This window comes from Rhinoderma darwinii, chromosome 4 (genome assembly GCF_050947455.1).
Source record: "Rhinoderma darwinii isolate aRhiDar2 chromosome 4, aRhiDar2.hap1, whole genome shotgun sequence".
NCBI lineage: Eukaryota > Metazoa > Chordata > Amphibia > Anura > Rhinodermatidae > Rhinoderma > Rhinoderma darwinii.
Genome location: NC_134690.1, coordinates 22,248,101 through 22,261,683, shown reverse-complemented (window position 1 = coordinate 22,261,683; position 13,583 = coordinate 22,248,101). Strand labels below are relative to the sequence as shown.

The window sequence follows — 13,583 nt, the reverse complement described above, 5'->3', positions numbered from 1 at the left end:
AAGCAGGGAAGGGTTTGAGACCATACATGACAGGCGCATGAGCACTCTCTCAGACGTGATTTTGGCATTCAGGGCGGGCCAGTTTTTTTGCGGTGGGCGGGCATAAGAAGAGGAATGAATGAGACTGCCGGATTACCATAAAAGGCGCAAAATGTTAGCAGACTGTTATTTACGGTCGGAGGAGGAGTTTAGGAGAGGGGATGACGGAAATGAACTTTGCCGTTATCAAATAGGTAAAATGCTAGTGACAAGTTCCCTTTAAGTGAAAGTAGAATGAGCTGAAATCCCACACGCAACCTGTGGAAAGGTGTGGCACTCTTTTTGGAAGAAAGCAGCCATGTTTTCTAATCCTGTGCAACACCTATCGCGAGATCATGCTGTGCAGGGAAGGGGAGAAGCTGTATGACGCTGATAGGACAGCATAATACAGCCAACATGGACACCGGCCCCAGTGAAACCACAGTGTTACCGCCCCTTGGGCTAGTATAGCCTAATTAGCATAATAAGAAAATGGCTCAAAACGTGGAAAGTAAAACATGGATTGAGATACAAATTACACTGACATCATCAGCATGACAGCGCCTATGACATGAGGTAGGAAATTGGGCTTTACTGAACTGGTGACAGGTCCGCTTTAAGTTTTTGGGGCTGAGCTATGGACAAGAGTGGTGCTGTTTTTTGGATTAAAACGGTCATGTTTTTGATCTCATTCAACCTCTTTAATTTCAGATTGTTCATGGTTCCTAGTATTTGTGAATTTGGTACACATATTAGTGTTATCAGCAAACTTATGTTAAATTTGTGCCTACAAATTTATAAAAAAATATTTATACAGTGAAGGAAATAAGTATTTGATCCCTTGCTGATTTTGTAAGTTTGACGACTGTCAAAGACATGAACAGTCTAGAATTTTTAGGTTAGGTTAATTTTACCAGTGAGAGATAGATTATATTTTAAAAAAAAAACAGAAAATCACATAGTCAAAATGATCTATATTTATTTGCATTGTGCACAGAGAAATAGGTATTTGATCCCCTACCAACCATTAAGAGTTCAGCCTCCTCCAGACCAGTTACACGCTCCAAATCAACTTGGTGCCTGCATTATAGACAGCTCTTACATGGTCACCTGTATAAAAGACTCCTGTCCACAGACTCAATGAATCAGTCTGACTCTAACCTCTACAACATGGGCAAGACCAAAGAGCTTTCTAAGGATGTCAGGGACAAGATCATAGACCTGCACAAGGCTGGAATGGGCTACAAAACCATAAGTAAGACGCTGGGTGAGAAGGAGACAACTGTTGGTGCAATAGTAAGAAAATGGAAGACATACAAAATGACTGTCAATCGACATCGATCTGGGGCTCCATGCAAAATCTCACCTCGTGGGGTATCCTTGTTCCTGAGGAAGGTGAGAGCTCAGCCGTAAACTACACGGGGGGAACTTGTTAATGATCTCAAGGCAGCTAGGACCACAGTCACCAAGAAAACCATTGGTAACACATTACGCCGTGATGGATTAAAATCCTGCAGTGCCCGCAAGGTCCCCCTGCTCAAGAAGGCACATGTACAGGCCCGTCTGAAGTTTGCAAATGAACATCTGGATGATTCTGAGAGGGATTGGGAGAAGGTGCTGTGGTCAGATGAGACTAAAATTGAGCTCTTTGGCATTAACTCAACTCGCCGTGTTTGGAGGAAGAGAAATGCTGCCTATGACCCAAAGAACACCGTCCCCACTGTCAAGCATGGAGGTGGAAACATTATGTTTTGGGGGTGTTTCTCTGCTAAGGGCACAGGACTACTTCACCGCATCAATGGGAGAATGGATGGAGCCATGTACCGTCAAATCCTGAGTGACAACCTCCTTCCCTCCACGAGGACATTAAAAATGGCTCGTGGCTGGGTCTTCCAGCACGACAATGATCCGAAACATACAGCCAAGGCAACAAATGAGTGGCTCAAAAAGAAGCACATTAAGGTCATGGATTGGCCTAGCCAGTCTCCAGACCTTAATCCCATCGAAAACTTATGGAGGGAGCTGAAGATCCGAGTTGCCAAGCGACAGCCTCGAAATCCTAATGATTTACAGATGATCTGCAAAGAGGTGTGGGTCAAAATTCCATCTAACATGTGTGCAAACCTCATCATCAACTACAAAAAAACGTCTGACTGCTGTGCTTGCCAACAAGGGTTTTGCCACCAAGTATTAAGTCTTGTTTGCCAAAGGGATCAAATACTTATTTCCCTGTGCACAATGCAAATAAATATATATATAATTTTGACAATGTGATTTTCTGTTTTTTTTTTTTAATATAATCTATCTCTCACTGGTAAAATTAACCTAGCCTAAAAATTCTAGACTGTTCATGTCTTTGACAGTGGGCAAACTTACAAAATCAGCAAGGGATCAAATACTTATTTCCTTCACTGTACATCTATCTATCTATCTATCTTTTTTTTCTTTTTTTCAGAAATACTTTTATTTTCGTTTTTAAAGTTCAAAGAAAAACACACAGTATACTCAGTACAAACCAAGTCGGTTTTGACATCGGCCACAGGCCAGAAACTTGCATAACAAAAGTGCATAAAATTACAATGGAAGGCAGTATACCGCTCAGAACAATAATGGAGGAAATACAGATATGCACCCTGAACCCGCAGCGATGCATAATATTCCGTAGTCGAGCAGGGAAGCAGTATAGAGAAAGAAAGAAAAGTGGGGACAGTAAGGAGGGAAAGAGAGGGAGAGGAACTAACCTAACACATTTGGGCCTGGGTAAGGAGTCAAGAGGCCATGATGGCCTTGTATTCCACAGAGGATTGAAATCAGATCCATTTACGCCATGTTCTGAGGAAAGAGGCATGGGACCCTTTCATTGATGCCGTGAGGTCCTCCATTCTCATAATCTCCTGGATCTTGCCATACCACATGCTCACCGACGGGGGACAAGATTGTCTCCACAGCACGGGAACACACGCTGTAGCCGCGTTCACCAAGTGGCGAACAACTGAGCGCCTATACGTAGACAGAGGCATCTCACACAGATGGAGCAGGAAAAGGCCCGGCGATCTCGGGAGGGAGAAATCCGTGAATTTCGAGGTAATGCGCCACGCCTCGGACCAGAAATCAGTCATGAGTGGACAGTCCCAAAAAATATGCAAGATCGTACCCACATGGTCACCACATCTCCAGCACAATGGCGAAACCGCCGGAATCATTGCATGCAATATGGAAGGCACCCTATACCAACGAGACAGAAACTTGAACCCTGCCTCCTGATATATACTGGCCATTGAGGATTTATGCATCATGGTAAACAGACGCTCCTGTTGTTCGAGAGTGAATGTTAGACCCAAATCCCTTTCCCAACTGAGCAGGCAGGATGGGGTAGGCAGGTTGGAGGGCGAGATCAGAAGAGCATAAAGTTTGGACAACGAATGGCGCACCATGCCCGTGCCTGCATAAAAGTTCAAATGGTGAGCTGCCCCGCGAGTACGCCGCCGGATTAGCTAATGACGCCAGGTAATGTCGTAACTGGGCGACCTGCCATGCAGAAAAAGGGACAGGGTTCGATAGAGACTGTAACTGCGCGCCAGACATCCACCTCTCCTCCTGCAGAAAGTGTACAGCACGTCCCTTAACTGCCTTCAACCAAAGCAGGAAAGGACCACCTTCCCGCCCCGGTGGAAATGCAGGGTTACCCAAAATCGGGAACAGTGGGGAAGGAGACGGGGAGATGTATGTCCTAGGGAAGAGTCGTGCCGCAACTGCCAGGGTGGGCCCAATCGTCGGGTGTGTCCGCGCTGCCAAGGGAGTATGTCTACCCAACCCCGGTAAGGCCTGTAGAGGGACTGCCAGAAAAGCCTGTTCCATGGACACCCATTCCTTAATCTCGCTGTGTCTAAACCAGTCCAGGATTCGTGTCAAGTGGGAGGCATGGTGGTAGGAAACAAAGTCCGGAAGACCAACATCCCCCTCACACTTTGCACGAAAAAGCATTGAACGTGCAATACGCGCAGGTTTCCCCGCCCAGATAAACTTGTGTAGAAGAGACAGCAGAGACTGAAAGAACGGGCGTGGGACATGAATCGGGAGGGCCTGAATGAGATACAGAATCTGCAGTAAAATATTCATTTTAAATATGGCGCACCTACCAAACCCGGTAAAGGTACCCGACGTCCAAGAGTCCAAGTCGCTCATTACACGTTGAAGAAGTGAAGGGAAGTTCACCGCGTAAAGGCGAGACAGATCACTGGGAAGCCGGACCCCCAAACATTTAAGCGAGTCCCTCGCCCATTTAAAGGGAAAGGACTCAGACAGGTCAGCGACCAGGGTCTGTGGCAACGAGATGTTAAGTGCCTCAGACTTCTGGTAGTTGATCTTGAAGTTGGATAATTTCGAGTATCTACTCAACTTCGCCATCAGGTTGGGCAAGGAAATCCTGGGAGCCGTGAGAAAAAAGAGCATGTCATCCGTGTAGGCAGCGACCTTATGGACCCTACCACCCAGGGCTACGCCCGCAATGTCTGTATTGGAGCGAATATGGCACAGGAAGGACTCCAAACATAAAATGAAAATTAATTGGGACAAGGGGCAGCCTTGCCTCGTGCCATTAGTGATTGCAAATGAGGGTGAGTAGTGCCCGTTGCCCCTAAGCCCACATGTCGCAAGGTTGCTAGCATAAAATCCCAGTTGACCCTGTCGAAGGCCTTCTCTGCATCCGTCGACAGAAAACAAGTGGGAAAGGTCGAAACAGCCGTTTGATACATCAAGTTAATCGCTCGTGTGATGTTATCTCGTGCCTCACACAAGGGCATGAAGCCCACCTGGTCATTGTGTATCACGTTGTGTAGGAGTGGAGTCATCCTCTGTGCTAGGATCTTAGCAAATAGTTTCAAATCCACATCAATTAGAGAAATAGGACGATAATTCTGGCACAAGGATGGGTCCTTCCCCTCCTTGGGTATGACCGTAATATGGGCCCTCAATGTGTCTCGAGGTATGGAACCCCCCTCAGTAATAGAATTGAATGCCCGGAGGAAGTGGGGCAAGAGCAAGTCCCGGGTAGGCCTTATAATATTGTAGGGGCAGACCATCCGGACCCGGCGCCTTCCCCGTGGGTGAGTCCTTCAGTGCCCATGACAGCTCTTGCGGGGAAATGGGCGCCTCCAAGGCCGCAATAGCTTCAGGAGGAATACATTTCATTCCCGATGACCGAAGATACTGCTCGATCTTCTCCAGGTGACCACCACCTTCCGAAGGAGGGGGTGTCCATGGGAGATTATAAAGAGAATGGTAATAGGCACGGAAGGCTTCCGATATGTCTTGTGGAAGCTGGAGACGTCTGTCGTGTGAACCCAGAACACAGGGGACATAGGTACGTGAGCGGGTCTTCCTAAGTGCTCGAGCTAAGGTCCTACCAGGTTTGTTACAAAATTCATAAAAGTGTCGTCTACATTTAACTAGAGAGGCCCTTTCCTTTGCAAAGCAGAGTGAACGAACCTGCTCTCTCAACTGTCCCAGCTCCGCCCCCACTACCCGATCCTGGGATACCTTATGTGACTGTTCCAGGCGATGTATCCGAGTCAGTAAGTCCCGAAGGTGTGCCGACCGCTCTTTTTTAAGTTTGGTGCCAACCCGAATAAAGGAACCGCGCACCACGCATTTATGTGCCTCCCAGATACAAAAAGAGTCCACCCCTGGTGTGGCATTTGTGTCAAAGTACTCCACCAGATCCCTACGAATATCCGAGACCAGATCCTGTAAGAGTGATTCATTCAATCTCCACTGCCAAGAACGAGGGTGGGCTGATGGACGAGATAGAGTGAGAGTAATAAGGGCATGGTCAGAAAGTGTAATGTCGTCAATGGAGGCTGATGTGAGGCTAGGGAGGTGTGAGTGACGCAGAAAAAAATAATCGAGTCGGGAGTAGGAGTTGTGGGGAGCCGAGTAAAACGTAAAGTCTTTGGTCGAGGGATGCAGGACCCGCCATGCGTCCACCAGTTGGTGTTCATGCAGCAGACGTCTGCGTATACTGCGGTGTGCCGCCCTGGGTAAAGAGGAATGCCCTCGCGAGGAGTCTAATATGGGATCCAATGTGACATTCAAATCCCCCCCTAGTACTAAAGTGCCTACCAGAAAGCCCTCCAACGCCCCAAGAACTCTTTTTCGAAGAAGGCTACTTGACCAGTGTTAGGGAGATAGTATGTGGCCAGTGTGTACAGTGTGTTATCCAACTTGCCCTTCACGAACAGGTACCGGCCCGCTCCATCTATACATGTCTCCACGTGCTCCCAGTGCAGAGAGCGTGAAATCAGGATGGAGACCCCCTTGGTCTTGGAGTCAGGGGACACACTATGATACCTGTCCGGGTAGTTGGAGTCTGTGAGCCTCTGTATGCAGTCAGCCCGAAAGTGGTTTTCCTGCAGGAATGCCACGTGTGCTTTTCTTTTCCACAGAAGACGGAGAATGGAGGACCTCTTTTCGGGGATATTCAGTCCCTGTGCGTTCAGAGAAACAACAGTAATGTCAGGCATGGTAGTGGACTGAGGAATGGACAGGAGAGGGAAGGGAGGGAGATGAGGAGAAAGAAAAATAAAAGTTCCTACTCCGATGCTGCTGAACAGTAGCGATAGGAAACACGATCATTCTAAAGTCGGTGTGCAAAATCCCTCCAATCCTCAACGAGAGCTATGTCGTCCCAGAGGAAGGCCTCCAACCACGACACAGCGCACAGAACCCTAATGGGGAGCGAGGAAAGACAGCAGTGCAGGAAAACAGTGTCTCACGGATACAGTAAATAACACAAAAATCTCCAAGTAATTATGTCAAAGCCCCGGACTCACCGGGTCATCTACTACATGAGCCCACCTTCCCCTTTATAGCTAAACAGTGGAAACATCCCCAACCATTGTAAAACCTCCCCCACCCTGACCCGCATCAAGTACAAATGTCACCGAAGCAACCCCGTCAACGCCATCTTCCACCGCCCACAGAGAACCCTGTGAAAGAAAAAGGAGGGGGTAAAGTGCAATTAACTGTCCACTTGTGAATGCAGGAGATCAATCAATCCCTTCGCGGGGAACGCCGTCCTGGGGGCCGAGTATTAACGGGCCCAACTCCACGGTCTCCGTGCGGGGATCGTCGCCCTGAAGTTCGGGTCACGGGCAGCTCAGCTCCGGGACGAGGTGGGAAATGAGACACAAACTCTGGAAACAGTCCACCTCTGAGAGCAAACGGTGCCGGGGGTTCAGTCCAGTCCGGTAACCGCACCGGTGAGATCTCCAAAAACCGGAACGCCTCCTCCAGGTCATCTGGGGACCGGACCGCAAAGGATAGCCCCTGTCTACGAAGGATGATGTGAAAGGGATGGCCCCATCTGTAGGTTGCAGTAAGGGGCGGACAATTCTGCGCATGGAGAGTGTCAGTCTCGAGACATCTGGCAGGACTGAAATCTCGGCACCATTGAAGGGAACAGCCCCCTTCTCCCAGGCTCTCCGGGCAATCTCTTCTTTCTGTTTGTAGAAATGCACTCTACATATCACATCTCTGGGTCGGTTGCCGTCTCTATTCTGGGGGCCCGCCAGTGTATGAACTCTGTCCATCTCAATGGGCATATCACGCGGTCGGTCCAGGAGTTTATTAAAAATGTGTGTCACAGCATCATAAAGTCCATCTGGGGGTACAGACTCCGGCAAACCTCTCAACTTCAGGTTGTTACGTCTCCCCCTGTTTTCTACATCATCCAAATGCAGGGAGAAGTCCCGTAATTGCGTAGCTTGGGTGGCCAGGGACTGTGAGAGAACCGAGATATCTACTGCAGATATGGACTGCTGGCGCTCCAAGGTTTCCACCCTCGAAGCTAGAGCACGCACCTCCTGAGTGACCGCGCCAATGGCCCTGTCGTGTTTCTCCTCTAGCCGGGTGAGGCGGAGATCCAGGTCAGTTTTGGTTGGCAATACTTTTACCATCTCCCAGAGTTCTGCCAGGGTCCACTCCATTGATAGCGGGGGGCCCGGGGACGGGTCTGTCTGATGTTCCCTGTGTGTATCGTCGTGGCCATAGACCCCCTGAAGATGGCCGGCGTACCCTGACTCAGCAGACAGGCCTGTGGTGGCGGTTGCCGCTGCACGGCTAATGAAAATGGCGCCTCAAGTGTCCCATGTCCGGGTGCTGTCTGGGGCAGTATAGGGGAGAAGGCCTCAGCCAGGGGCGGGGGAGCCAACCCTGAAAAGTCTGCCACACACTGACCTCCCTCCTGAGATGACATCTCCCCTCCAGGGGCTCGAGCACAGCAGCTGGGCAGCGCCTGACCAGTGGATGAAGGAGGCGGCAGGATCCCACGAGGCGACGGTGGCTGGGTGCGGCCTATAGGGGAAGAGGAAGAAGATCGCGGCGGAGTGCCGTCTGAGGAGGACCAGAGATACCGGCCGATGGATGAGGTGTCCGGGAGGTTCCTGCGGCTTCTCCCCTTAGTCATGCTGCGTCTCGGGGATCGGTAAGTGAGCCCTGACGGGCGGTTTTCTGCAGGGTGAGTCCGGAGCTCAGGACGAACACGTCCTCACACCGCCATGTCTAAGCGACGCCCCATCTATCTATCTATCTAAATATACCAGCAAGAAAGGCAGCAGCACTCAAATCCAGGCAAGGAGTCCCGATCCAAAGAGCATACATATATCCAAAAAATAAATCCTGCAGCACTCCAATGATCAATATAAGAAAAACTGTGATTTATTTAGGCCAACATGGCAAGTGCAACGTTTCCATCCAACATTAGGACCTTTTTAAATATATACACACACATACAACTATTCATATTACAAATACCCCATTAATACATACTTTGAAAAGAGTTTTCTGTGTTACTTTTCAGTGGGATCAAAAATAATTCTAAAAAATGTTTGTGAGTCAGGGCCATATTTCTGAAGGATGCGGGTGAGATATATTACACCATGGTGAGCCACTTTATCTGCCACTTTATTTTGTTCTTCAAACAATTCCTTGCTATTGCATAGCACAACAGGAAACCAAAGACTTATCAACAACACTTACCTCATCCAAGTACCTTGTCTTTTTTGGTCCCATTATTTTCTTTTCAAAAAGAAAAAAAAGTCTGTTAATATATTTGGCTTTTATGTTAGATAGTTACATAATACGGTTTCAAAAAAGACATGTCATCAACCAGAGTAAAGAAAAGGGGTGTTGGAGCGAAGGGGGGGGGTGATAGTTGAAGAGAAACTCCAGCAGACACATGAAATGAAGCTACTCTACATTATAGCAATGTACTTTTACTCTCCAACCCCCCACCCCCCGCATGCCACCTCTAACATTGTTTTAGAAGACAATAATCCCGTTTATGTTTTCCACCTTAATTAAAAAGAAGCTCTGGTTTCTACAGGTCCCAAAATGCCCTGCCCAGTATCACATAAAAGGTGTGATCAGATCATATCTGTCAAAAAATAAATGTATATAGATCATTCACAAAAGGCACAGGAGATGCTGCAGACGATACCCTGCACAGCAGCTTGCATGTCACAGGCAGTGAGCAAACTCCAGCCCACTGCAGGGAGAGGCAGAGGTGAATGGTTGATAATACCTTCACATCATCTACATGAAGCAGTATGGAGGAGATTCAGTGACAACAACAGAATATACAGGGCTAACAAGATGTGCAGGATTGTATCTATGCAATGGCCTAAACACATTCTTAGACAGCTGTAATCAGTCAGACCATCATGATATCAGGTGAGCAGTCACATAGTTATCCATATGTTCTTAAAGCAAGACCCAGTTTCACCTTAAACAGAAAAATGCTTTGCTTAACCACAAAGTGTTCATATTGTAGCATTGTTCAACTAAGTATTTTATATTTTTTGATAACCCTTTATATGATTTCAAGAGAGTAGTAAAAATTTTTAAAAAGGGAACTGCTGTTTATGATCTCATATCCTGAAGTGACTGACGAACAGTCTCTCTGCTTTTACAATAAAGAATCCTTTCACAGATGGAGATTGAATTTTTTTCCTCTACGTGGAGGGGCTCTCCTCTTCTCTTTGACAGCTGTTTACAGGTGGGTTTTTTTTGTGTGACCATTTGTACATTGGGTAATCTTACTCATCACCAATTTTAACTACCTCTCGTCCAGACTAAATACATTTAACTTTATTTTTTTTAACAAATTTTGTTTTAGACAAAACTGTACATTTTGTGATCTTTTTTTGCCCATTTTTTAGCTCATTTTTGTGGTCTTTAGGCTGGGTTCACACGACCTATTTTCAGGCGTAAACGAGGCGTATTATGCCTCGATTTACGCCTGAAAATAGGGCTACAATACGTCGGCAAACATCTGCCCATTCATTTGAAGGTTTTTGCCGACGTACTGTGCAGACGACCTGTCATTTACGCGTCGTCGTTTGACAGCTGTCAAACGACGACGCGTAAATTGACTGCCTCGGCAAAGAAGTGCAGGGCACTTATTTGCAACGTAATTTGAGCCGTTCTTCATTGAACTCAATGAAGAACAGCTCAAGATTTACGAGCGTCACAGACACCTCGCATAATACGAGGAGGAGCATTTACGTGTGAAACGAGGCAGCTGTTTTCTCTTGAAAACAGTCTGTCTTTTCACACGTAAATGCCTGCTATCGTGTGCACATACCCTTATTCTAAATGAGACTGCTTTGTAGAAAGACAAGTTTATGTTCCTGTCCCCTGAGTCTATGCCTGTTTTACTACATTATGCTAGCTTTAATAGCAGCACATTGGCATCGTAAGCTGTTATTTAGTCTATGATTTACACACAAATCCTTCTTCACTGGCGATTCCCACAGGATATATGACACGCATAATTTTAGTCCCCACATGCATAATTTTACCCCTACTGATGATTGAAAAGAATCATCTAAATAGATGCCCAGACACTAAATGGGTCCTAAGCATAAAATGGGTACTAAAAAAAAATATTAAAAGTAATCCAATGGCTTTCTATGGACAAAATCAACTTTTTCTAAAAATAGTTTGTACATGTGAGGCCCACTTCTAGGTCAGTTTATAATTTCTAAACATCTTTCATGAATTATACTATATTACATCATTTCTAAATATCATCTGCAATGACAGAAACAGTATTAACCCTGTACAGTATATCATTTATAAATATATTGAACAATAATGGTCCCAGCTGTTGTTATTATTATTATTATTATATTATTACGTTATTATTTATGAGCAGTTCATGACAGGTATGACAGTATTAGTTAAGCACATTATGTTAGTATTGTTTATGAACTGAAAGGCCAGGTTTCTATGGATATCATGTGGTAGTATATACACTATATGGACACGAGTATTGGGACACCTACATATTACACCTACAGGAGCTTTTATGACATCCCATTCGAAATCTTTAGGCCATAATATTGTGTCGCCCCCCCCCCCCCCTTTGCAGCTAAAACAGTTTCCTCTCTTCTGGGGGCTTTCTATAAGATTTTGGAGGGTGTCTGTAGTAATTTTTGCCCATTAATACTGGAGAGCATTTGTGAGGTCAGACACTGATGTTGGAGGAGTGGGTCTGGCTCCCAATCTCCGTTCTAGTTCATCCCAAAGGTGTTGGATGTGGTTGAGGTCAGGACTCTGTGTGGCCAGTCTTCTACACCAAACTCACCCAACCAACCATGTTTGTTACTAAGCACTGGGGCAAAGTCATGGTGGAACAGAAAAGGGCAGAATCCCAAAACTGTTCCCACAAAGTTGGAAACTACAATTGTCCAAAATGTCTTGGTGTGCTGAAGAATTAAGATTTCCCTTCACTGGAACTAAGGGACCGACCTCTGAAAAACATCCCCATAGCATTACCCCTCCTCCACCAAACTTTACAGTTGGCACAATGCAGTCAGGCAGGTAACGGTCTCCTGGCAATAACCGAACCCAGACTCGTCCATCAGACCGCCAGATAGAGAAGCGCGATTCATCACTCCACAGAACCCCTTTACACTACTCCGGTGTCCAGTGCTGGAAGCTTTACACCACTGCATCCGACGTTTGGCATTCTGCTTGGTGATGTAAGGCTTTCATGCAGCTGCCCGGCCCCATGCCCTGAAGCTCCGGGGCACAGTTTTTTGCAGATGTTGATACCAGGGGAGGTTTATACTCTGCAGTTATTGAGTCAGCAGAGTGATGGTGACTTTTATGCACTCTGACTGGTCTGTGGCTAAACAGCCACAAATGCAGCAAACTCTGTTGCTGGTTCCATTCCTAGGACCACTTTTTGTAGGAATGAACCACTGCATATCGGGAACACCCCACAAGACCTGACGTTTTGGAGATGCTCTGACCCAGTCGTCTAGTCATCACAATTTGGCCATTGTCAAAGTCGCCCAGATCCTTACACTTGGCCATATTTCCTTCAACCATCACATCTTCCTTCTTGGAGCAGCATTAAGGACATCAAACAGCAGTAATGAGAAGTGTAGCTGTGAATCCAGCACTGGGGTGACATATAATACTTACTAGAAGCTGCAGCAGCATCTCTTTGCATCTTTCTGCTTCTCACTGTGCTCCTGCTCAGAAGCTTAGATTGAATGGGCAATATTGGCATTAGAAGTGGGCCCCCCTGCCTCTTTGCTGCTGAACAAACTGAATAGACCATATGTCTGCCTCTGCCTGAAATCCATTGTCCACCTGGACATTTGAAGTCCTGATTGATAAGATTTTTATTGATTAGGTTGTACTGAATACAGTGACGTGAATTTTTTTTAGTATTTTACATTTTCGGAAGTTTTCAGAAAGATCTAATTAAATAGACTTTTGGGGTCAATGTTCATTGTATACTTCGGCAATTTATTTTTTCCACAGGGTATGTTCACACATTTATTTGAGACTCTGTTAGGAGCCTCCATTAAAATCTGGTCCAAATTGGCAGAAAAAATTGCGCTTTTTATTCTGGTAAAGCGACGGACACCACAACGGAAACCCAACAGAACCCATAAAAGTCTATGGGTTTCCAATTGATCCGGCACTTAAACTTGTTCCATTGTTATGATGGTGAGTCAAATATAATACTTTCCTCGGATGGACCATTGAAACTATGCAGCACCCTAAGGCCGGATTTACACGAGCGTGTGCGTTTTGCGCGTGCAAAAAATGCAGCGTTTTGCGCGCGTTGCAGGTGCGTTTGCCATGCTTATTTGGCACGTTTCAGCGATTTATACGTGCGTATGGCATGAGTTTTTCCCACGCGTTAAAAAAAAAACGGAAGGAGGTGTTATGGAGAGGCCAGCCTACAAAAAGGCACCCTTACCACACACCTGCTTGCTGTGTGCACATGTTATAAGCCTTTTTTCACCTTACAGAAAATTAGTGTTTGTTCACACAGTTGACTGGCTTTTTGGCTTATAATCCACATTTATGCAGTCTACGTCGCTGCCCCGTGTGCTGCTAGCGTGGATGATTTCTTGCAGATTTGGCTACCGGCGTCCCATGCTACAGGACCAACCGTGTAGAAGAGGGAGGATTTGGGTTCATCCTCTTGTGGCCCAACGCACCTCCAAAGGAAACTTTCATACACTGTATGAGGACCTCCG

At 46.5% G+C, this 13,583-nt stretch overlaps 1 protein-coding gene across 2 annotated transcripts in view; it reads right to left on the bottom strand.

Annotated features, from left to right (window-relative positions):
- Positions 1-13,583, bottom strand: part of LOC142760630 (allurin-like) — a 115,865-nt gene that overhangs the window by 60,975 nt on the left and 41,307 nt on the right. For both annotated transcript variants that reach the window (XM_075863821.1, XM_075863822.1), the window contains exon 2: positions 9,055-9,093. In XM_075863821.1, coding sequence (XP_075719936.1) covers positions 9,055-9,093 — 39 coding nt within the window. The remainder of the gene's footprint in view (positions 1-9,054; positions 9,094-13,583) is intronic.